Below are 24,647 nucleotides of genomic sequence, written 5' to 3' on the forward strand. Positions count from 1 at the left end.
AGAGGTCTGGAGGGTGGCAACACAAGGACGGGGCCTTATCTGCAGTGGCTCCCCATCTGTGGAATGCTCTCCCCATGGAAGTTCGCCTGGCACCTTCGTTATATACCTTTAAGCGCCAGGCAAAAACATTCCTTTTTAACCAGGCCTTTGGTTGATCTGATTGACATCTTATGCCCTTTTAAAATGTGTTTTTTTGGGGGGGGCAGGCTATTGCGTAGTTTTTATTTCTATTAGGTATTTTGTGGTTTTATATCTTGATTTTATTCTGTGAACCACCCTGAGACACCCGGGTATAGGGTGGAATAATAATAATAATAATAATAATAATAATAATAATAATAATAATAATAATAATAATAATAATTTGCTGGGAATCGCAGGAGGGAGAGAGAGCAATTGCATTCATGTTTTGCTTGTGGCCTCCCATAGGCATTTGGCTGGTCACTGGGAGACAGGACACCCTCTCCCCCCCGGCCAACTAGCCGAATCTTTGGTCTGACCCAAAGCTCTTTACGCTCCTTCCGTTAAGAACGAAGGAATGAACTTAGAGGACAAGCCCTCCTATCTTAACAGCGAATGCTCTGCTTGCCTTTCCCAGGCGGAAAAAAGCTACAGTGGTGCCTCGCAAGACGAAAAGAATCCGTTCCGCGAGTCTCTTCGTCTTGCGGTTTTTTCGTCTTGCGAAGCAACCCTATTAGCGGCTTAGCGGATTAGCGCTATTAGCGGCTTAGCGGATCAGCTGTTAAGCGGCTTAGCGGCTTAGGATCAGCTGATAAGCGGTTTAGCGGCTTGGGGGAAAGGGGGGGAGGGAAAAAAACCCGCAGGAACTCGCAAGACATTTTCGTCTTGCGAAGCAAGCCCATAGGAAATTTGTTTTGCGAAGCACCTCCAAAACGGAAAACCCTTTCGTCTAGCGGGTTTTCCGTCTTGCGAGGCATTCGTCTTGCGGGGCACCACTGTACTTGTGGACATCACAATTCGACAACAACAACAACAGAAGCTAAACGCAAAGACAAACCAACAGATCACGGTAGGATTCTGCCACAACCTTCCTTCCAAACCCACCTCTTGGCTCCTCCCTCCGTACCCCTCTCTCCCCCCCCCCACATTTCCTACCTGGGGAGAAGCTGACCACAGAAATGGGCTCCCCTCCATCCGTGTGAATGGTCACCAGATCTCGCGTCTCCGTGTCCAGCACCAGCCACCTGAATTGAAGCAGAGAAGGGAGGGGGAAGTTTTCCAGGAGGCCACGCGACAGTTTCTTTGGCTGTGTGGTGGCAGGACAGGAGGGGAGGAAGAGACTCCCCAGAGGGGAAAAAATAATCAGATCTGTTGGACTGATTTTGGGGAAGGGCCAGAGTTCAGAGGGGAAGCAGACGGACCCAGGTTTAATCTCTCGCTTGGCACGTTCATGACGTATCTTCAAGTTTCTCTTTAGGGCTTTCGGCTGGTTAACATTCTACGGCCTTTTAAACGTGCTTCGTTTCATTACGAATTTTGTGTTCTTGTTTTGTGCTTTTAATATTGCGAACCGCCCTGCGAACCCTGGGTGAAGAATGGTATGCAAATTCAAATCATCATTACCATCTCCAGGCAGGGCCCTTGTCCAAAACCCTGAGGAGATTAATTGGCTACCAATAAATAAATAAATAAATTATTGTTCTTATTATTTATTTATACCCCGCCCGTCTGGCTGGGTTTCCCCAGCCACTCTGGGCGGCTCCCAATCGAATGTTAAAAACAATACAGCATTAAATATTAAAAACTTCCCTAAACAGGACTGCCTTCAGATGTTGTTTATTTCTTTGACATCTGGTGGGAGGGCGTTCCACAGGACGGGCGCCACCACCAAAAAGGCCCTCTGCCTGGTTCCCTGTAACTTCACTTTTCACATCTACTTGCACTTTGACGTGCTTTCGAACTGCTAGATTGGCAGGATCAGGGACCAAGCAACGGGAGCTCACCCCGCCGTGGGGATTCGAACTGCCAACCTTCTGATCGGCAAGCCCAAGAGGCTCAGTGGTTTAGACCACAGCGCTACCCGCGTCCAATACAGTGGTACCTCGGGTTAAGAACTTAATTCATTCTGGAGGTCCGTTCTTAAGCTGAAACTGTTCTTAACCTGAGGTACTACTTTAGCTAATTGGGCCTCCTGCTGCTGCCGCGCCGCTCATCCTGAAGCAAAGTTCTTAACCCAAGGTACTATTTCTGGGTTAGCGGAGTCTGTAACCTGAAGCATCTGTAACCCGAGGTACCACTGTAAATAATAAGAATTACCTGCCAGTTACGGTGCCCACCACTAGAACAGAGCCGCTGGGGTGGAATCCAGCCGAGCGAGCTGCGTCCTGCAGGAGACAGAGAAAGGAAGTGCAATTATGGGATGTGTAGCACTAAGCATGGGAACCATTTTATGTCACCAGGGAATTGGGGAGGGAACTGCACTGGCATCACCCAAGTGATCTCCCCGGGGCACAAGCCTGGGAAGTGTGTCTGGAGGTCCTGGGCTGTCCAGAGGACAAGATCCACCCACCCCATCCTCAGCCTCACCAAAGGAAAGCAGAGGAAGACATTTGGCACCGGAATTGCTGGAAGGAGGCGTACAAGGCACCATCCAACTGTCTTAGGGACGCCCCTCCAGATTTGTGTAAGGTTTCCTCCTGAGCAGTTTTTTCTCCTGAAGATATCCCCCAAGGCAGTGGAGGTTTGGGGTCAGAGTTCCCTTCCCAGGTGAGCGAGCCCCACCTGCCCCTCACATATAACACCACACGGAATCCCCAACCCAGTCCTCCCCTCTGCCCCCCAACCGGCACAAGAACCCACCTCGATCCCCTTGCTCCACAGGGGCTGGTGGGTGGCCACGCTCCACAGGTGAACCTGCTTGTCTTGCCCGCAGGTCAGGAACTGGTCCAAAGCCGGGTGGGTGGCCAAGCCCCAGAGTTCTTCCGTGTGTCCCTGGGGAAAAGGGAGAGAGAGAGAGAAAGACTACGGGTCACCCAGCTCTCCCACTGCAAGCAAAACTATCAAGGGTCGTCAATTGAAGAAAGAGAACCTCTCTGAAAAAGCCAAGATAGACCCCATGAAAGATTACTCTTATAATACCTCTACAATTGCGGAGATAAACCTGTTAACAACAGATCTAACACAGTGCGTAAGGGACAGCAACAATCTACCATCTAAGAAGGAAACCATCCCTATGACAACTACAACGCGCTCTTGGACCAGCATGAGATACCTGGATGAGGATGAACTTGGTATCAGTCAAACAGAACACCTCAAGGTAGATTCACCAAAAAAAGGAGTACTGATCACTAATGTTAGCACGCTGCACCCTTCAACTGATTCCATTGAGTACCTGGGCGATAATACATCTATGGACATTGCCAAAATGAATGAAATCCAACCAACAGATAAAAAGATAGGCCCAAAAAATCTTTCAAAGGCAAATTGACTAAGATCAATTTTTGGCAAGACAACGCGCAACCTTGCCTTGCTAACTTGGAATATTGCAGGTTGGCAAAAGAGGGTTTCTGACCAATCCTTTGCTAAATATGTCCAGAGACATGACATTGCGTTTCTCCAGGAGACCTGGAGCACAAGTGAAGTGGAGTTAAATGGTTTTTCTGCGTTCTCCCTCCCAGGTCTTTTAAGTACTAGAGGGGGGCGAGTTAAAGGTGGGTTAGTTACTTTAATCTCAACAAGGCTAAGGGCCACATTTAAAAAACTAGACCCACTAGACCATCTGGCCACAGCTGTGCAAGTACAGTGGAGAACCCACAGCTGGCTGCTAATTAATGTATACCTACCCCCACAAAGAGAGAAAAGATTGATAAGAAATACTTGGGCTCAGTTAGAACAGTATCTTGACAAACTACTAAATCAATTTCCTGATGCCTCTGTAGTGGTGGCAGGCGACCTAAATGCCAGAACTGGACAATCTGATGAGGCTTTGTGTGCCCATTTTCACGAAACAGTCCCCATTATAGAGGAAACCCACCCAATACCAGCTAGAATCTCAAAGGATAAAGGCTGCAATTATGCCGGCTTATGCCTACTACACTTGGTCAATAAGTTGGACTTGGTTATACTAAATGGCCGTACAGAGGGGGAGAAGGTCGGAGAATTCACATTTATATCTAACAATGGCGCCTCCACAATTGATTATATAATCGTGTCGTATGATCTTCAAAACAAAGTTCTGGAATGCAAAGTGGAGGAGCGCTTAGACAGTGACCATCTGCCATTAAGTGCACTCGTAGCTGCGGGAAAGGATTTATCCTGCGCTGAAAAAATCGAGCATTCGAGCCCTACAGCTTTGGAGCTCAGATATTCGCGCATTAGATGGACAGATGAACTGCATAAGGAAATTTCAAGTAGGCTATGCTCAAAGGAATTCCTCACTAAGAGAGAAAACCTTATAACTTCCTCAAGCCATGAATTAAAGATAAATTTATTTCAGGAGTTAATTTTACTCCTTCAAGATTCCCTGAAGGAAAAAAGGAACAGGCCAAGTAGGCAATCCTCAGTATATAAAAACTCCAAACCCTGGTTTGATCAAGAATGTCAGGATATGAAGCTAAATTTACTGAAAAAATACAAGAATTATAGATCTGCCAATTTACCCCAACTCCCCACGGGCTGGTTTGAAGATAAACGAAATTATAAAATTTTGATCAAAAACAAAAAACTCCTGGCACAGAAAAGAGAATGGAAATGCCTAATAGATGCATCCAGAGAGAGAGATTCGGCCACCTTCTGGAGACTGGTAGCAAATGGAGTGCGACCTACTTCCTCAGAAGTGGAGTATACTATACCTGCAGGGACTTGGGAGGCATTTTTCCAATCTTCATATTCAGCTCTGCCTTTGACACAGCCACTAATACAGTGTGCGGCAGGTGATGAGTGGCCTCCGGTGTCGGTCGCGGAGATTAGGAGGCTTATTCAGGCACTCAAACACAGAAAAGCCCCGGGAGCAGATAACATCTCTCCTGAACTTCTCAAAGCCAATATTGACTGGTGGGCCCCAGTCCTTGCCACCCTTTTCACCAGCATAGATCAAACAGCAATAATACCAGAGGACTGGGGATTGGCAATCATCGTTCCCATATTCAAGAAAGGCTGTAAACTTGATCCAGCCAATTACAGACCAATCAGTCTCTTAAGCATCATCAGCAAACTTTATGCAACTCACTTACGTGAAAAGCTTGCGGACTGGCTGGAACAGGAGCACATCCTAAAGGAAGCCCAGGCTGGTTTCAGGGCACATAGATCAACTCTAGACCAAGGATTGGTATTGCAACATCTAGTGGAGAAATACACCTCAAAGAAAGGAGGCTCTCTCTATGTAGCCTTTATAGGACTAAGCCGCTTCTGGCAAACCAGAGCCGTGCATGGAAACGCCATTTACCTTCCCGCCGGAGCGGTACCTATTTATCTACTTGCACTTTGCTGTGCTTTCGAACTGCTAGGTTGGCAGGAGCAGGGACCAAGCAAGGGGAGCTCACCCCGTCACGGGGATTCGAACCACCGACCTTCTGATCGGCAAAGCCCTAGGCTCTGTGGTTTAGACCACAGCACCACCCGCAGCACCACCCGTCCCTTGGCTTTAACCCCCCCAAAAAACGGAAACTCCCCCCAAAAGCTTATTTTTAACCCCCCAAAAACAGGGCTCTTCTCCTTCCTAAAAAAAGGGTTAGCAACTTTGAGCTGAACCCCCCAAAATGGGGGTAGATTTATAATTCTGAAAGTAGATCACAGTCTTTTGAGAGTTGGCCACCCCTGCTGTAGAATTAGTTGGTGCTTGATGAAGCTGTTGGAAGATTCAGGGCAGGGAAAAGAAAGCCCTTTCCCACGCAGCACATGCTTAGCTTATGGTATTAGGGGTTACCGCCCACACACTTTGGCTGCGCTTTCTGCTTGCATGGTGGCACCTCGGCAAAACCACTTCTCACTGTTTATAGCGGAGTATTTCCCCGGAGGCAGACGACAAGAACAGGAGTCCTAGTCAAATTCCTCAATCAAGAGCTTCTTTATTGCTTGACTGGTTGCACAACCATTTATTACAAATATATACAAACCATTTACATGCCTTCTATATTTTGGACTCACAGCTGTCCATGGAGGCGCAGGTTAATTCTGTGTCCAGGGCAGCTGTTTACCAGCTCCGTCTGCTACGCAGGATGAGACCCTACCTGCCCACAGACTGTCTTGCCAGAGTGGTGCATGCTGTGGTTCTCTCCCGCTTGGACTACTGCAATGCGCTCTACGTGGGGCTACCTTTGAAGGTGACCCAGAAACTGCAATTAATCCAGAATGCGGCAGCTAGACTGGTGACTGGGGGCGGCCGCCGAGACCCCATAACACCGGTCCTGAAAGACCTACACTGGCTCCCAGTACGTTTCTGAGCACAATTCAAAGTGTTGGTGCTGACCTTTAAAGCCCTAAATGGCCTCGGTCCTGTATACCTGAAGGAGCGTCTCCACCCCCATCATTCTGCCCGGACGCTGAGGTCCAGTGCTGAGGGCCTTCTGGCGGTTCCCTCCCTGCGAGAAGCGAGGTTACAGGGAACCAGGCAGAGGGCCTTCTCGATAGTGGCACCTGCCCTGTGGAATGCCCTCCCATCAGATGTCAAGGCAATAAACAACTATTTTACTTTTAAAAGACACCTGAAGGCGGCCCTGTTCAGGGAAGTTTTTAATGTCTGACGCTGTATTGTTTTTGATATTCTGTTGGAAGCCGCCCAGAGTGGCTGGGGAGACCCAGTCAGATGGGCGGGGTATAAATAAAAAATTAAATTAAATTTAAAAATTAAATATATCTCTCCAGCACAGTATAACTCAGCGTGCGTATGTGTGTTTTCCTCGTGCTGAAATTGCAGACTGCAACTTCCTCCCTTTATCCGCACCTCCAGCTGACGCCCATCAAGCCGCAAGTGCCACTAAAGAAAATTCTGGAACCCTCTTTAAAACTTAAAGGAACTTTTATCTGTTTCTTGGGAAATGTTTTCCTATGGAACTCCCTGCCACAGGAGGCAGCGATGGCCACCAACTTAGATGGCTTTAAATGAAGATTAGATAAATTCATTCTGGGACGCAGGTGGCGCTGTGGGTTAAACCACAGAGCCTAGGACTTGCCGATCAGAAGGTCGGCGGTTTGAATCCCTGCGACGGGGTGAGCTCCCGTTGCTCGGTCCCTGCTCCTGCCAACCTAGCAGTTTGAAAGCACGTCAAAGTGCAAGTAGATAAATAGGTACCGCTCCGGCGGGAAGGTAAACGGCGTTTCCATGCGCTGCTCTGGTTCGCCAGAAGCGGCTCAGTCCTGCTGGCCACATGACCCGGAAGCTGCACAGCAACCCCAGAGTTGGCCACAACTGGACCTAATGATCAGGGGTCCCTTTACCTTTAGATAAATTCATGGAGGAGCTATTGATGGCTACTAGCTGTGATGAAGGCTCCACTCTGCCTCCACAATTGGAGGGAGCAACGCCAGTTGCTGGATAGCACAGCAGAGGAGACCTGCTCTCGCACTCGGGTCCCCTTGGGGCACCTGGTTGGCCACTGTGACGCTGGTTCAGAAGTGCCATTGGCCTGATCTGGCAAAGCTTTTTTGGGGCCCTTATCAGTCACCCCAGTGGTACGTCTGTGATCCCATTCGCCATACCTCTTCGAATCCAGGCATAAACCTGCGCAGTAGCTGCCCTCCTCCTTACCTGTATACCTGAAGGAGCGTCTCCACCCCCATCGTTCAGCCCGGACACTCAGGTCCAGCGCCGAGGGCCTTCTAGCAGTTCCCTCATTGCAAGAAGGCAAGTTACAGGGAACCAGGCAGAGGGCCTTCTCGGTAGTGGCACCCGCCCTGTGGAACGCCCTCCCATCAGATGTCAAAGAGATCAACAACTACCAGACTTTTAAAAGACATCTGAAGGCAGCCCTGTTTAGGGAAGTTTTTAATCTTTAATGCTGTATTGTTTTTAACATTCGATTGGGAGCCGCCCAGAGTGGCTGGGAAGGCTCAGCCAGCGGGTTATAAATAATATTATTATTATATTATATTACCTGCACTAGGAGGGAGAAGCCAGTCGCCAATGATCCGTGGAGCACTGAGTTGCGGGTGGTGCCCACAAAGAGCGAGTCCCCCTTTCCCTCTGCAATGGTGCGCACTGGCCCAAATCCCTCAGGCACCTGCAGGGAGAGGAAAACAAAGACCCCCTCAGGGAGAGCAGAAGATGCCCAGACAGGGCTAGCAGAGACGTCCGTCCGAAACAGTTTGCAAGTGGTGATTTGCTTTTTATTATGTGATGTTTTTATTAGCTTTTTAATTTCCTCGTGTATCACATTCCAATATGTATTAATTTCCGGACATGGTCACCACATATGGTATAAGGTTCCAATCATTCTATTACACCTCCAACACTTATTATCACCCGATTTTTTTTCATTTTTGCCAACCTGTCTGGCGACATATACCATCTATGGTGCATCTTCATGAAATTTTCTTTCAATTGATAAGAAGCTGAAAATTTTATAATTTTTTGTCCAAAATTTAACTCGATCTTTGTATTCAATTTCATAACCTAAATCTTGTCCCCACCTTAACATGTTCTTACTTTTGATTTCTTGGTCTATTTGTATATTATTTAATAATTTATACATTTTTGCAAGTATTTTTTGTTTGTAAGACTTCTTTATCTAACTAAGTAAACAAAAAATACTTACAAATAGGTACCCGAAAAAAGCACCACTGAGGTTAAACATGAGCAAATGAGCTTATTGAATGAATGCATTATGCTTTTAAAAAAAAAAAAGATTTCACCTGTAGGCAGATCTGACCACTGTGACAGTGGTCAGAGACAGTTCAGAGACAGTTCACTGCCAACTAGCAAGTGCTTGGGGGGGGGTTAACAACAGAAGATGCCATCCTGCGCCATTTGTAAACCTCTCAAACCAGGCAGAGGACCTTCTCGGTGGTGGCCCCCGCCCTGTGGAACGCCCTCCCCTCAGATATCAAAGAAATAAACAACTCTCTGACTTTTAGAAGATATCTGAAGGCAGCCCTGTACAGGGAAGTTTTTAATGTTTGATCTTTTATTGTGTTTCTAATATCTTGTCCTGGATCACTGCCTTGTCGTGGCGAAGGGGCTTGAATAACTCAGAGAAGCGATGAGCTATGCCCCGCAGGGCCACCCAAGACGGACAAGTCATAGCCGAGAGTTTAGACTAAATGTGGTCCACCTGGAGAAGGAACTGGCAAGCCACTCCAGTATTTTGCCAAGAAAACTCCATGGAGAAGCTTTGAGAAGAGAGTGTTTCCAAGGCATGCTCTGGTTCATGGGGTCACGGAGAGTCGGAGACAACTAAGACGACTAAACAACAAAATATCCTGTTGGGAGCCACCCAGAGTGGCTGGGGAGGCCTGGCCAGATGGGTCGGGTATAAGTAATAAATTTGCAGCTGGCTGTTTGCTGTCAGAAGGTCAGGTGCTGAACTAGAAGACCTCTGTAACATGAACCAGCAAGGAAAGAAGTTATTGTGCCTCTGTTCCCCCTGATGGAGTTGTGCCAAGAAGCTAGAAGTTCCACCTCACAGGCCTTGCATGTTGTTTCTGCATCAGCAATATCTAGACAACACGATGACCATGTACATACACAATAGACAATGTTTACATTGTATTATATTTATATTGTATTATATTATACAGTATTACTGTATTTTAATATTTGGTTGGAAGCCGCCCAGAGTGGCTGGGGAAGCCCAGCCAGATGGGCGGGGTATAAATAATAAATAAATTTATTATTATTATTATTATTATTATTATTCTTATAGAATTCCTTCAAACCATAACAAGTACAAAACGAAATCTTCAGTCTCAAAGTCTCTGGAAATCTCTAAATGAACCGAGGTACCAGACTTTGTATGATGAAAGACAAGCTGTGAAGCTTTGTCAACTGTTTCGTAGAATTCTTCATCAAATATTGAATGCTGCCACTACATTATTGCATGAGCACTGTTCCACAGCATTTGATATTTTCATTTACATACATTCATTTGAAATAAGGTGGGTTCATGAAGCAATTCCATATCCTCCCACCACGCTGACAAAGAATTCTACGAAACGGTAGTCAATATCCGGAATCTCTGTTCAGTGTTGGACATTGTCAGAGCTGCTTGAAGATCCTAGCTCACGGAGGATCACGCTAGCCAGCGATCATTAAGTAAAAGTCTTTATTGAATTACAGTTTCCATTCTCACGCTGCTGCGCGCAACTCTACGTCTAGTAGCTAGGTCGGCGAAGCTCCGTCTGAGTCTCCGCCCCGTGTGCACCAACTTAATATCCTAGCCTTGCTCCACCTTTTCCGCCTGACTGTCCTCCTCTGGGTCCCTCTACCCCCCGGGGCTTCTTCCTTCCGGGATTCTTCTGACGCTGACCCGGACCCTCCTGCCTCCTTGCGCCGGGCTTTAGGACCTGGTTCCCTTTCGGGGCTGCTTACTGCGCCGCCTTCCTCTGCATTTGAACTTGGCGCGCGCGCCCAACCTTCCACTTTCCTCTTAACCGTTTCTTCGCTCCCCGATGGAGGTGTGGCCACTCCTGACTCATGCCCTCCCTCCTGTGGTGAGCTGCCAGCGCTTCCCCCCTGGCTCCCTTCCTCTTCCCTGCTTCCTGGCGGTGACGCTGGTCCCGATTTCCAGCTGCTCCCCCCTGAGTCCCCTCTGGCTCTATCTTCCTGGGGTGCCCCCCTAGACTCCCCCCTTGCCCTGGCCACTGGTGCTCCTTTCTGTGAATCCTCTGATTCACTGGAAAGACTAGGAGATCTCGGGTCGTCGTCATCACTCATCTTTTCTTCTGCCTCCTCCCCTTCGCTCTCTGTTTCCTCCCTTGCCCGTGCCTCTGCTCCTAAACCCCTGACATCCATCCCCCCCTCGAAGCCCCCCATTCCCCCCTCCCCTCCTTCCGGTGCTGGAGCTGGGGGCTGCTGTTGCAAAGGGACGAACGTCGGATATCGGTCGCTTCCCGTGGCGGGCCTCCATCTGAACTCTCCCGGGTCTTCCTCCCTGCTCTCGTCGACGACGGTCACCTCCGCTTCCATCTCTGTGCCGCCGTGCTCGAAACCAGGGTCGTCCCCGAAAATGTCCATGTCCGTCTCTCCCTCACTTCCTCCTGGCGGCGTTGCTCGTCCTGAGCATTCCAGCCACTTTCTGCGGAACTGCTCCTCTGGCCTATCGTCCCACCAATACGAGGGTTCTGAGGCAGATCCCGAGGGTGACCCCTCCGGGGAACGGACGTCTCGTGTCGGTTCCTCGTCCGAGTCGAACCCCCGGAACGTGCTGGCCGAAAGCGTGGGCGTGAAAAGCCAGTCGTCGAAAAAGTCTGCTGGCATAGGTCTATGTGGGAAGAGGGCATGAAACTCGTCTTTGAGCAGAGGTTCGTCTAAGGCGTAGCCCGGCACCCAGCTGTTCGCACTGGCCGGGGTGCCCTCCTTGGCGAGAAAGTATTCTACCCCCTCTTCCCCCCATCTGGAGTCCAAAATCTCCGTGACTTCGTTGATGCGCTCCTTCTGTGCCACTCCCGCGTGCCCTGTTCTGTCTCTGGCCGGACTCGGCGCCGTTCCGGGTTCCTGGAACCTGTGCGGTGCCTTGTAGGGAGTGAGCACCGATCTGTGGAATACCGGATGCATTCTGGAACCCTCCGGAAGTGCCAGTCTGAAAGCTACCGGGTTGACCTGCTCTTCGACTTGGTAGGGCCCCAGTTGTTTATGCCCTAGTTTCTTCTTGGCCAACGACCTGGCCGGCACTGCGTGGGCTGCTAACCAAACCCAGTCTCCCACGTGGAGCTCTTCTCCAACCCTTCTGTGCTTGTCTGCTTGTACCTTGTATGCGTGCTTGGCCAGCTCCAGGTGGCGCCTCAGCTGATCGTGGACTTCCTGCAGCTCCGACGCGAACGCATCTGCTGTCTGCGGCTCCCCCTCCCCCATTCTTTCCAGTCCCGGGAAGGTTCTGGGGTGCCTCCCGTTGTTGGCGAAGAACGGCGTGACCCCCGTGGACACGTGCTTCGTGTTGTTGTAGGCGAACTCGGCAAGCGGCAGGTAATCCACCCACGTCGCAGGCTGTTGATTTGCATAACATCTCAGGTACTGCTGCATGATGGCATTGACCCGCTCCGCTTGCCCGTTGGTCTGCGGGTGTCTCGCCGACGCCAGGTTGATCTTGACGTTCAGGAAGCCCATCAGCTTCTGCCAGAAATTCGAGATGAACTGCCGCCCCCGGTCGGACAGAATAGACCGTGGCAGACCGTGAACCTTGAACACGTGGTCTATGAACAGTTTGGCGGTTTGCTCCGCCGTGGCCACCTTAGCACACGGAATGAAATGCGCCATCTTGGAAAACAGGTCCACCACCACCAGCACTGCCGTCTTGCCCCTTGAGCTGGGCAGATCCGTGACAAAGTCCAGGGCCACCCTTTCCCAAGGTTCGACCGGAGTTTGCAGCGGTTCCAACAGTCCGGCCGGCGGTTTGTGCACTGGTTTGGCCCTCTGGCAGGTGTCACACCTCGCCACGTAGTCTGCGACCTCCCCTCTCATTCCAGGCCACCAGAAATCCCTGGCTACTAATTCCACCGTCTTCTCCTTGCCAAAGTGCCCGGCCGTGGGCGCGTCGTGCAGCTGCTGCAGCACCTTGGCTCGAAGTTCGTCTCCCGGCACGTAGATGGCCCCTTTACGGATGAGCAATCCATCTCTTAGCTGGAAACCGTCGGCCGCTGCCTTGCCCCTTTGCACCTCTGCCATCTTTGCTTGTGCGAAGGAGTCCCCCTGCAACGCTCGTCGCACCGCCTCTAGGTCCACGGTCGCCGCGGCGCACGCCCACACTGTTGGTGCGAAGATGTGCATGGCGGCCGCTGGTGTTGCGTCCTCCAGATACTGTGGCTTACGGGAGAGAGCGTCTGCCATGATGTTGGTGTCCCCCGGGACATACTCTATTCGGAAGTCGAAGTTCGCAAAGAACTCAGCCCAACGTATCTGCCTCTGGTTCAGGAACTGTGCCGTGCGCCAGTGCTCTAGATTCTTGTGGTCCGTGCAAACCTGCACCGTGTGCTTGGCGCCGATCAGAAAATGCCTCCACGCCTTGAACGCTGCGTGAATGGCCAGCAACTCCCTGTCCCATATGGTGTAGTTCTGCTCGGACTTGCTGAGCTTCCTGGAGTAAAACGCTCCCGGTCGCCACACCCCCTGCGGGTCTTTCTGCAGCAGGACCGCCCCCACGGCTCTGTCCGAGGCGTCTGTCTCCACCCTCATCGGCTTGCTGGGGTTGACATGAAGCAGCTGCTCTTCCGACGCGAAGAGACGCTTGAGTGCCTGAAAGGACTGCTCCGCCTGCTCTGTCCAAATGAACTTCTTTTTCTTGGAGCTAAGCGTGTCAGTGATGGCCGCCGTCTGCATCGCGAAGCCCTTGATAAACTTGCGATAGAAGTTCGCAAAGCCGACAAACCGTTGGACCTCCTTCCGGTTGCGCGGGCTCTTCCAATCCAACACCGCTCGAACCTTGGCGCTGTCCATGGCGAGCCCCTTGTCAGACAGCTTGTAGCCCAGAAAATCCACCTCCGGCACGTCAAATTGGCACTTCTCCAGCTTGGCGTAGAGCCTATGTTGCTTTAGCCTGCTCAGCACTTCCTTGACGTGTTTGTCATGCTCCTGCTGCGACTCCGAAAAGATCAGGATGTCATCTAAGAAACAGACGCACGTCTTGTAGAGAAGTCCCGCCAACACGTGATGCATAAATGCTTGAAAAACGTGGGAGCCATTTTGCAATCCAAAAGGCATAACTCTATATTCGTAGGTCCCCAGTGGCGTGAACATGGCTGTCTTCCACTCATCACCCTCCCGCATGCGAATGAGGTTGTACGCCCCCCGCAGGTCCAACTTGGTGAACACTCTGCCCTTCCGTACCTTTGCGAGGAGGTCGTCAATTCGGGGCATGGGGAAGTCCGATGGCCTAGTCACACTGTTCAAAATCCTGTAATCCACTACGAGTCTCTTTTGGGGCGTGTCCCGCTTCTTAACAAAGAATACGGGACTGCCCCCCACTGCCCTGGACTCCCGGATGAAGCCGCGCTGCAAATTATGATCAATGAACTCCTTGAGTTCTTGCAGTTCGTCCTCTGACATGGAATACAGTTTCCCTTTAGGCAGCGCCGCCCCCGGCAGCAGGTCAATTTTGCAGTCATATGGTCTGTGAGGGGGTAGCCTGTCTGCCTCCTTCTCGCAGAAAACTTCCAAAAATTCAGCGTACTTGTGGGGAATCGCTTGCAGCGTGCCTAGCAGCAGCTGTGACTCCTCTTCCTCTCCTTCCTGCCTGGGCACGATGCAGTGTTCAGCACAAAAGGAAGAGCCGAAGGTCAGCTGCCTCTGGTACCAAGCCATCGTTGGGCTGTGCTTGTCCAGCCAACTCATGCCCAATACAATGGGCGTGTCTGATAGTTGAGTGACGTTGAAGCTGATGATTTCTCTGTGATTCCCAAGTCGCATCACCATTGGTGGCGTCTGCTTCACCACTTGCCCCCCGAGCAGCTCCCTGCCATCCACCGTGACAACCTGCAGGGGCAGTGTGGCCGGCAGCAACTGCACAGCGTGCCTGTCGACAAAGTCCTGCCCTATAAAGTCCGCATTGCTGCCTGAGTCAATGGTGATTGGCACGTCCATGGTGATTCCATTGGGCAGCTGGAGAGATGCTGTGAGCCTCACTACTGGTTTGGGCGGGAGGGGGTTCACGGGCTGTAAAATCTCTGGGGACTGCGTCACTAACACGTCTGGCTGGGCCCCAGTGCCTCTTCCTCCAGCCAGACAGCGTCGTTTCCCTGCTGTGGTCCTCCTTGCTGCGTTGCTGCAGTCACCATTGCTGAGGCTGCAGTGAGCTTGTGGGGCCTCTGGGGACACTCTTTTGCCATATGCCCTGGCTCCTCACAGACGTAACACTTCCTGTTCCCTCTAGGAGGCTTCGCTTTCACTGCTGCCGGTGCTAGGGCTCTGGTTGCTGACTGAGCCCTTGCACCTCCAACCTCCATAGGTTCGGCTCCTCCTCCTGGCGGAGGCGTGGATTGCGCCCGCGCTGCTTCTCTGGGAAGGAAGGAGGGGCCCCCGGCTGGTTCGCGCCCTCCACGCCCTTCGTCCCTGCTCCACGGACGTCCTTCCAGCCTCACCCCCACTGCCAGTGCCCTCTGAACGACCTCCTGGGTGGTTCGGGGTCTCTCCCCCCTCGCGATCTCATCTTTAATCGAGTTGTGCAGCCCCTCCCAAAAGAGGTCTCTTACAGGAGCCGAATCTCTGTCCCATTCCAGGGCACTGACCAAGGCGAAAAAGCGGGCATGATACTGCCTGACGCTGGCCCTCCCTTGTCTCAGCCCATGCACCTCCTTCCGTGCAAGATCCACGTCAATACTTGATAAAAAACACCCATCCATCGCTTTAATAAAGGCATCTGCATTCTGGAGCGCCGGATCCTTATCTCTCCATAAATTGCGTAGCCATGCTTTCGCATCCCCATGCAAATGGGACATGATGAACCCCACTCTCTCTTGTTCATCTCTAAAGTCTTTATGCAGCAGTTGCAGTGCGCACAGTACGTCGGCTCTAAAGTTGGGATACTGTTGCAGGTTCCCATCGAAGTGAGAGACCAGCCCGCCTGTCCGTCTCGCCAACCCAATTCCCTCCTGCCGGGGTGTCTGCTTTGTCAGCACGTCTAACCTGACCTGGAGATCCCTGCAGGCGGCGGCTGCCTCCTCCTCTCTCTTCCTGGATGCGAGAACCTCGGTGTTCAGTTGTGCCACTGCGTTTCTGAGTTCCTCTATCTGCTGCTCAGCCGTCATGTCGTCTGCCGTTCGTGAGCTCGCTAGTAGGCACCTGTTTCTCTCCCCTCCTCGAGGCTGTAGATGCCCACAAGAGGGAGACGGAGCTTACTGTCAGAGCTGCTTGAAGATCCTAGCTCACGGAGGATCACGCTAGCCAGCGATCATTAAGTAAAAGTCTTTATTGAATTACAGTTTCCATTCTCACGCTGCTGCGCGCAACTCTACGTCTAGTAGCTAGGTCGGCGAAGCTCCGTCTGAGTCTCCGCCCCGTGTGCACCAACTTAATATCCTAGCCTTGCTCCACCTTTTCCGCCTGACTGTCCTCCTCTGGGTCCCTCTACCCCCCGGGGCTTCTTCCTTCCGGGATTCTTCTGACGCTGACCCGGACCCTCCTGCCTCCTTGCGCCGGGCTTTAGGACCTGGTTCCCTTTCGGGGCTGCTTACTGCGCCGCCTTCCTCTGCATTTGAACTTGGCGCGCGCGCCCAACCTTCCACTTTCCTCTTAACCATTTCTTCGCTCCCCGATGGAGGTGTGGCCACTCCTGACTCATGCCCTCCCTCCTGTGGTGAGCTGCCAGCGCTTCCCCCCTGGCTCCCTTCCTCTTCCCTGCTTCCTGGCGGTGACGCTGGTCCCGATTTCCAGCTGCTCCCCCCTGAGTCCCCTCTGGCTCTATCTTCCTGGGGTGCCCCCCTAGACTCCCCCCTTGCCCTGGCCACTGGTGCTCCTTTCTGTGAATCCTCTGATTCACTGGAAAGACTAGGAGATCTCGGGTCGTCGTCATCACTCATCTTTTCTTCTGCCTCCTCCCCTTCGCTCTCTGTTTCCTCCCTTGCCCGTGCCTCTGCTCCTAAACCCCTGACAGACATCATATTTGCTGAAGCTGAATACACAAAGCTTCACAGCTTGTCTTTCATTGTACAAAGTCTGCTACCTCACTTCATTTAAAGATTTTCAGAGACTTTGAGACTGAAGATTTCATTTTGTACTTGTTATGGTTTGAAGGAATATTATGGTGCTGGAGGAGACTCTGGAGAGTCCCATGGACTGCAAGATCAAACCTCTCCATTCTGAAGGAAATCAGCCCTGAGTGCTCACTGGAAGGACAGATCCTGAAGCTGAGGCTCCAAGACTTTGGCCACCTCAGGAGAAGAGAAGACTCCCTGGAAAAGACCCTGATGTTGGGAAAGATGGAGGGCACAAGGAGAAGGGGACGACAGAGGACGAGATGGTTGGACAGTGTTCTGGAAGCTAGCAGCATGAGTTTGACCAAACTGCGGGAGGCAGTGGAAGACAGGAGGGCCTGGCATGCTTTGGTCCAGGGGACCACGAAGAGGCAGACACAACTAAACAACAACATAGTGTATGTACATGGTCTTCGTGTTGCCTAGACATTGCTGATGTTCTCTTTGCAACACAGGGGTTAGTTTGGTTACGTGTTGTTCCTGCGTGGCAGTGGGTTGGAACAGATGGCCTTTGTGGCCCCTTCCAACTCTACAGTTCTGTGATTCTATGAGCCCTCGTTCCGCAGCACCTTTGGCCATGTCTGGGTCCAAGCAAGGCATGAACTGCTGCTACCCTAAGGAGGCAGGACTCCACCCGGCCGGCCGCAATACCTCATTCTCCTGCAGCTTCTGGTAATCCCGTCCCCAAAGCACGACTCTGCGGTCCCGGCCGCCTCCCGTGACTATGGTCCCGTTCCGCAGCACACACAAGCCGAAGATGCCCCCTTCGTGGGCTCCTGGCACTGCATGGCAAATCCTGTTCCCCCCTGCCAGGCGAAGGACAACGCTGTTAGACGGGACAACCTTCCCCCCTGCCCAGGACAGAACCTGGAAAGAATTCCTATTCTGCAGTAGAAACCAGCTTCGCTAACATCATGCAAGAGGAATGTTAGGTAAAGGTAAAGGGACCCCTGACCGTTAGGTCCAGTCGTGGCCGACTCTGGGGTTGCGGCGCTCATCTCGCTTTACTGGCCGAGGGAGCCAGCGTACAGCTTCTGGGTCATGTGGCCAGCATGACTAAGCCGCTTCTGGAGAACCAGAGCAGTGCACGGAAATGCTGTTTACCTTCCCGCAGGAGCGGTACCTATTTATCTACTTGCACTTTGACGTGCTTTCGAACTTCTAGGTTGGCAGGAGCAGGGACCGAGCAATGGGAACTCACCCCGTTGCAGGGATTCGAAGCACCGACCTTCTGATCGGCAAGTCCTAGGCTCTGTGGTTTAATCCACAGCGCCACCCGCGTCCTACCAGCGGAATATTACAGGCGCTTAATAAAATGCTAACATGGTTATGTGACTGGTCGGTACGAGATAGGGAATGAACCGTGTGTGAGAAAAGGCGACTGAGGGATTCAGCAAGGGTGAAATAATTATTTGTCCCTGCAGCAACTCACAAATTTAGCTGTGTAGCTAGACTGATTCAGCCCAACCAGACAGAGCTGCTATTTAGGAGCACCTCAACCCAATCCCATCTCTCCCCGCCCCATTCCCAAACTGACCTTTCCCCCAAATGTAGAGGTTCCCCCCGGAATCTCCGGTCACAGTGTCCCCGTTCTCTGTGAAAGCCACACACAGGACATATTTGGGCTTCTCATGTTTCTGCGGAAGGAAAACAGGTGAGCCTCAAAAACAGGGAGGCAGGGAGGGGGCAGGAAACCCACCCGAAATCCATCGTGAAGCTCCCACTTCACCCCACTTCTAAGGAGAGCTGGCCAGCAAGACAACAGCACCTTTCCCGCCCCAATCTGGCCACAGTGATCCATGCAACGGTCACCTCCAGGCTTGACTACTGTAATTCGCTCTACGCGGGGCTGCCCTTGAAGCTGACCCAGAAACTCCAGCGGGTGCAGAATGCTGCAGCGAGGCTCCTCACGGGGTCTCTGCCATGGGAGCATATTCACCCAGTGCTTTTCCAGCTGCACTGGCTCCCAGTGGAGTACAGAGTCAGTTTCAAGGTGCTCGTTTTGACCTTTAAAGCCCTTCACGGCCTCGGACCCTTGTACCTATGGGACTGCCTCTCCCGGTATGCCCCACGGAGGACCTTAAGGTCCATAAATAGCAACACCCTAGAGGTCCCGGGCCCTAAGGAAGTCAGATTATCCTCAACCAGAGCCAGGGCCTTTTCAACACTGGCCCCAGCCTGATGGAATGCTCTGTCTCATGAGACCAGGACTTGACATCTTTCCGCAGGGCCTGCAAGACAGAGTTGTTCTGCCTGGCCTTTGGCTTGGAGTCAATTTGATCCCCTCCCCCTTTCCTTTTTCCTTTCTCCTCCTGTGATGGAATTCCCATTTGGGGACTTCCCTGGCTTTTTTTCCGGCCCACGTAGGACCAGTCTGGAAACTTAGCCTTGGTGAAGACTTGATGCTTCCATCCCCAAAAAAGTTTTTGATTTGAGTTTCCATTGAAACGAGGCTGTCTTTTAATGTTTTAACGTTGTATTTTAATCTTGTTTTTAAGTTGCATTTCAATCAATTTGTTTTTATACCTGGTGTTAGCCGCCTTGAGCCTGGTCTTGGCTGGGGAGGGTGGGGTATAAATAAAATTTATTATTATTATTGAAACCTGGGCATGAAAGCTCACTGCGAAAGAAAATGTTGAGAGTCAACCCCTTTAGCAAACAGATCTGAACTGGTTCTCCAGGACCGTATTTGTCTGTGTGCACACACACACAGTAGTTGGTTCAACTGGTTTGGCTGGGTGGGGTTGGGAAAGGGCGCCCCCCCCCCAGTCCCAAAGAGCAAATGAAGCAGAAATCCCCATCTTATCTGCAGTTTGAGAGCTAGTGACTTGCTATGGACTGGGACCTGGGAGGGAAGAGGGTTCAAATCCTTGCTTGGCCCTGAAGCTCACTGGGGGACTTTGGGGGACGGCCGCTGCCTCTCAGCCTAGCCTGCCTCACAGCGTTGTTGTGGGGACTAAATGAGGAGGAATGGAACCATGAACGTCACCGCTCCTTGGGAGGAACAGGCTGGGTAGACATGCAATAAAGAGAACAAAGCAAATCAGCAATGGTGGCTGGGTCCAATTGGGTCATAAGTTGGTTGGTTGGCATACGTTTGTCTCGAGAGGCAATGGAGTGCGCCTCCAGGGGTGAAGTCAAACCGCAGCATTAGCAGCGCCCAAATTGCCTTGGGGGCGCAAGCCTGAGCAGCGCATATGGAGGTGCTGGGCTGCCCAGACAACAAGACCCCCTCTTGGCCTCGCAGTAAGTTATCACTGAAGCAATACAGTGGTACCTTAGTTCTCAAACGCCGAAAACCTGGAAGTAAGTGTTCCGGTTTTCAAACGCTTTTCGGAAGGCGACCATCCGATGCGGCTGTTGGCTATTGTTTCCACGGCGCCTGCACCAATCAGAAGCTGCGCCTTGGTTTTCGAACGTTTCGGAAGTCAAACGGACTTCCGGAATAGATTAAGTTTGGCACTTTTGTTTTTGCTATTTATTTTGCGTTTTTGTTTTTGAAGCTTTTTTGGTTAATTCGTTTTTGTGACTGTGTGGAACCCAGGTCAGCTATTGATTGATTGATTGATTGATTGATTGATTGACTGATTGTATGACTGCAGAAATGGATAAAAGCCTCCCGTCCAAACAATGACTGTCATCAGTGCAGGTAAGGGGGGAAAATAATTTTAATTTTTATCATCTACAATACTGTCTTATTCATTTTATAGTACAGTACATTGACTATTGCTTTCATTTTATGGATCAGTGGTCTCGTTAGATAGTAAAATCCATGTTAAATTGCTGTTTTAGGGGTTGTTTTTAAAAGTCTAGAACGGATTAATCCATTTTGCATTACTTTCTATGCGGAAACGCACCTTGGTTTTGGAATGCTTTGGTTTTGGAATGGACTTCCGGAACAGATTAAGTTTGAGAACCAAGGAACCACTGTATTACTGAAGCAATACGTGTGACGTGCATTTTTCAAATCTTTAGAATGCTCTGTAAAACCTGTACAGTGGTGCCTCGCAAGACGAAAATAATTCGTTTCGTGAGTCTTTTTGTCTTGCGATGTTTTTCGTCTTGCGAAGCACGGTCCGTCGCAACTGCGCCTCTTCAAGCAGCTTTAAGAAAAAGGCGCAAGACGTTTTCATCTTGTGAAGCAAGCCCATAGGGAAATTCGTCTAGCGAAGCAACGCAAAACCGAAAAACCCTTTCGTCTAGCGAGTTTTTCGTCTTGGGAGGCATTCGTCTTGCGGGGCACCACTGTATTTTAACAGGTTTCGTTTCGCGGAGTCACACAAGGCTTCTCCCTGGTCTTACCCCGTCTGGAGAAAGGAGGCTGACCAAGAAAACAAGGGGAACAGCCCCCTTGCCCCCCCCATGGCCATGCAAAGTGCTTTGTGGAAGAGAGGGGAACTGGTCTCTGTACTTCTCAGGATACAGTTTGTAACCCACCGAACTGAAGAGGGATCCGGGCAAGATTTCTGGGCAGAATCCACCAGGAAGCCCTTGTGTGGAAGCCTGTTAATGCGACCAGGAGCTAGATGGGGGGGGGAGCCCGCCAACCACCCCAATCCTGGCCTACCCACAATCCTCTGCAGCTTCTCCCTCTCCCTTCCGATCCTGCTCTCACCTCGAAAATGCCCTGCCTCTTGCTGAGGCTGCCTGCCTCCAGCGTCCAGAAGTGGATGTGAGATTTCCCGCAGGTAATGAGAAGCGTCGGCTCCGTAGGGTGGAAAGTTGCGGCCAGCACAGACTCATTGGAGCACTGTGGAGCAGGAAGGAGAAAGGGGTCAATACAGAGATGCAACAGGATGCAGGAGCCAGAGGCAGGGGCCGTGAGAGGCTGCAGCAGCGTGGGTGCAACCATGTTGTCCTTCACGATTCCAGTCCAGAATGTATAAACACCATTTCCGACTCCTCGAAAGATTCCATCAACGGAGTCTATGAAAATTTTTACACATCACTTAGGAAGACAGGCGAACTAATGCCAGTGTACCGGAAGAAGCAAAGATCACCAGTGTCAAAGCAACATTTCTTCAGCATCAACTTTGTTGGACTGGCCATGTTGTGTGGATGCCTAATGATCGTCTTCCAAAGCAACTACTCTATTCCGAACTTAAAAATGAAAAGCATAATGCTGGTGATCAACAAAAGAGGCTTAAAGACTCTCTTCAAGGCAAATCTAAAAAAATGTAGTATAAACAACAATTGGGAAACACTGGCCTGCGAGCGCTCCAGTTGGAGAACAGCCTTTCCCAAAGGTGTCCTGGGCTTTGAAGACACTCGAACTCAGGACGCAAGGGAGAAACGTGCTAAGAGGAAGGCACGCTTGGCAAATCCACATCGTAATCAGCTCCTGCCCGGAAACCAATGTCCCCACTGTGGAAGGACGTGTGGATCCAGAATTGGCCTCCACAGTCACTTACGGACTCATTGTTAAAGCCGTGTTTATGGAAGACAATCTTACTCGGCTACAAGGGATCGCCAGAGAAGAAGAGTCCAGAATGTTTTGGAATGCCAACCACAGGTTAGGGAAGGCTGGATTTTGGCTAAGGAACAGGGCGGAACGCAAAGTTACCTTCACGTCTGCCAGCTTCTGCTCCTTTTGCCAGTCCCACACGGAGAGTACATGGTCATTGGAGTCATCAACAGCACATAAGAGTCCTCCGCCGTTCTGGTGAGAGAAAAGAGACATGGATAATAATAATAATAATAATAATAATAATAATAATTTATTATTTATACCCCGCCCATCTGGCTGGGTCCCCCCAGCCACTCTTGGCGGCTTCCAACAAAACACTAAAATACAATAACCTATTAAACATGAAAAGCTTCCCTCAACAGGGCTGCCTTCGGATGTCTTCTAAAAGTCTGGTAGTTATTTATCTCTTTGACATCTGGTGGGAGGGCGTTCCACAGGGAGGGCGCCACTACTGAGAAGGCCCTCTGCCTGGTTCCCTGTAACTTGGCTTCTTGCAGTGAGGGAACCGCCAGAAGGACCTCGGAGCTGGACCTCAGTGTCCGGGCTGAATGATGGGGGTGGAGACGCTCCTTCAGGTATACTGGACCGAGGCCGTTTAGGGCTTTAAAGGTCAGCACCAACACTTTGAATTGTGCTCGGAAATGTACTGGGAGTCAGTGTAGTGGGATAGAGGGAGCACCCCTCACAACTGCCGTCCAATGCCCTGGATTCACCATGACATGCCATTTCTAGCAACAATACCTAATTAGAAATCTCATGCCAGCTCCCTCTTTAAAAAACAGACCAACCAGTGCTCTCTGAAAAAGCATGAATATGCTCTGCAAAACTAAGGTTTAGGTGGTCTTGATAGCAGAACTGACATCCCCCTGGCTACAGAATTTGGGTCTGGGCAGGGGGAGGGTGTGCCTTGGCAGAATATGAAGGCAGGTGGGTGGAGGCTGGGGCTCCTTGAATTTGCAAACTCCTCTTCCTTCCACACACACACACACACACACACACCCCGATCACAACCTCACTAGCGGTCAACGGGCCAGGCAATAGCACAGGGCTAGAGCATCTGCCTTGCAAACAGATTCAATCCTAGTTGGGAGACGTTCCTGCCTGGAATCCTGGCTATCTGCTGCCAGTCAGTGTAGGTAATTCTGAGCCTGATGCACCAATGGGCTGAGTAGGTTCCAATTGCTTTCTGTGGGGGGAGACAACATCAGGGGCCTTTTCTGCTGTGGCTCCCTGTTTGTGGAACTGCTCTCCCCAAGGAAGCCTTTGTTACATATCTTTAAAGGTAAAGGGACCCCTGACCATTAGGTCCAGTCGTGGCCGACTCTGGAGTTGCGGCGCTCATCTCGCTTTATTGGCCGAGGGAGCCAGAGTACAGCTTCCAGGTCATGTGGCCAGCAGGACTAAGCCGGAACCAGAGCAGCGCACGGAAACGCCATTTACCTTCCCGCCGGAGCGGTACCTGTTTATCTACTTGCACTTGGCATGCTTTTGAACTGCTAGGTTGGCAGGAGCAGGGACCGAGCAATGGGAGCTCGCCCCATCGCGGGGATTCGAACCGCCTGCCTTCTGATCGGCAAGCCCTAGGCTCTGTGGTTTAACCCACAGCGCCACCCACATCCCTTTACATATCTTTAGGCCCCAGGCAAATGTGTCTGTGGGAGGGGATGTTATTGGTTTGTTTTGGTTTTTCCTATGTATTTTGTGTTCTTGTTTTGTATCTTGTTATGTTGTGAACTGCCCTGTGATCTCTGGAGGAAGGGCAGAATACAAATTTAATACATTGTCGGCCTCTGTCTGTCTCAGGAGACAATAGAGGATTGTGGTTTCAGGGATGGAGTCAAACCACTGGAGAGTTGCAGCGCCTGCTGTGGCTGCAGAGACCGATACGGGAGAGACATGTTTTGTTGCAGCTGGAGCAGAGGAAGGCGTCCTGTTGCGCTACTGCAGATGCACTGTGGCGTTTTTCTTTCTAAACATATCCATTTATTATTATTATTATTATTATTATTATTATTATTATTATTATTACCATCATCGTTATCTACCTAACCCAAGCTTGTGGGGTGAACAGTGGGCTCTGGGTACCCCCTTTTTGGCAGAAGGGAGGAAGAGAAGCATCACTCACAGACTTTGAGAATCCCACGCAGCTCACAGCTCGGTCGAAGGGCCCAGGGCCCAGGACGTGGAGCGTATTCAGACTCACAGAGTCCCAGACCCGAACATGGGGAGGCAGAGGCTGCCGGAAGGAAGAATACCGGTTCAGGATGCACAAAAGGAGGCAACTCTCCACACAACACAGAAACAACTTGTGGAACCTGGGGGTTCTGGAAAAGGCACTGGCCACAAGGTTTGTTTTTAAAAGCAGAACAGAGGAAGGCAGGGCTGC

The 24,647-nt window shown here is 51.0% G+C and overlaps 1 protein-coding gene and 1 long non-coding RNA gene across 6 annotated transcripts in view; one reads left to right on the plus strand and one right to left on the minus strand.

Moving 5' to 3' along the window:
- Positions 1-24,647, plus strand: part of LOC310712949 — a 2,318,697-nt gene that overhangs the window by 229,497 nt on the left and 2,064,553 nt on the right. The window lies entirely within an intron of this gene.
- EML2 (EMAP like 2) overlaps positions 1-24,647 on the minus strand; it is a 58,547-nt gene that overhangs the window by 10,229 nt on the left and 23,671 nt on the right. For all 5 annotated transcript variants that reach the window (XM_083516153.1, XM_083516155.1, XM_083516152.1 and 2 more), the window contains 9 exons: positions 24,387-24,497; positions 22,358-22,453; positions 21,410-21,544; positions 18,332-18,431; positions 17,446-17,600; positions 8,052-8,177; positions 2,821-2,952; positions 2,278-2,345; positions 1,117-1,205 (listed from right to left, as the gene is read on the minus strand). In XM_083516153.1, the coding sequence (XP_083372279.1) occupies positions 1,117-1,205; positions 2,278-2,345; positions 2,821-2,952; positions 8,052-8,177; positions 17,446-17,600; positions 18,332-18,431; positions 21,410-21,544; positions 22,358-22,453; positions 24,387-24,497 (1,012 nt within the window). The remainder of the gene's footprint in view (positions 1-1,116; positions 1,206-2,277; positions 2,346-2,820; positions 2,953-8,051; positions 8,178-17,445; positions 17,601-18,331; positions 18,432-21,409; positions 21,545-22,357; positions 22,454-24,386; positions 24,498-24,647) is intronic.

Source organism: Podarcis liolepis (genome assembly GCF_965112155.1).
Source record: "Podarcis liolepis genome assembly, chromosome: 7".
In the NCBI taxonomy this organism is placed as follows: Eukaryota; Metazoa; Chordata; class Lepidosauria; order Squamata; family Lacertidae; genus Podarcis; species Podarcis liolepis.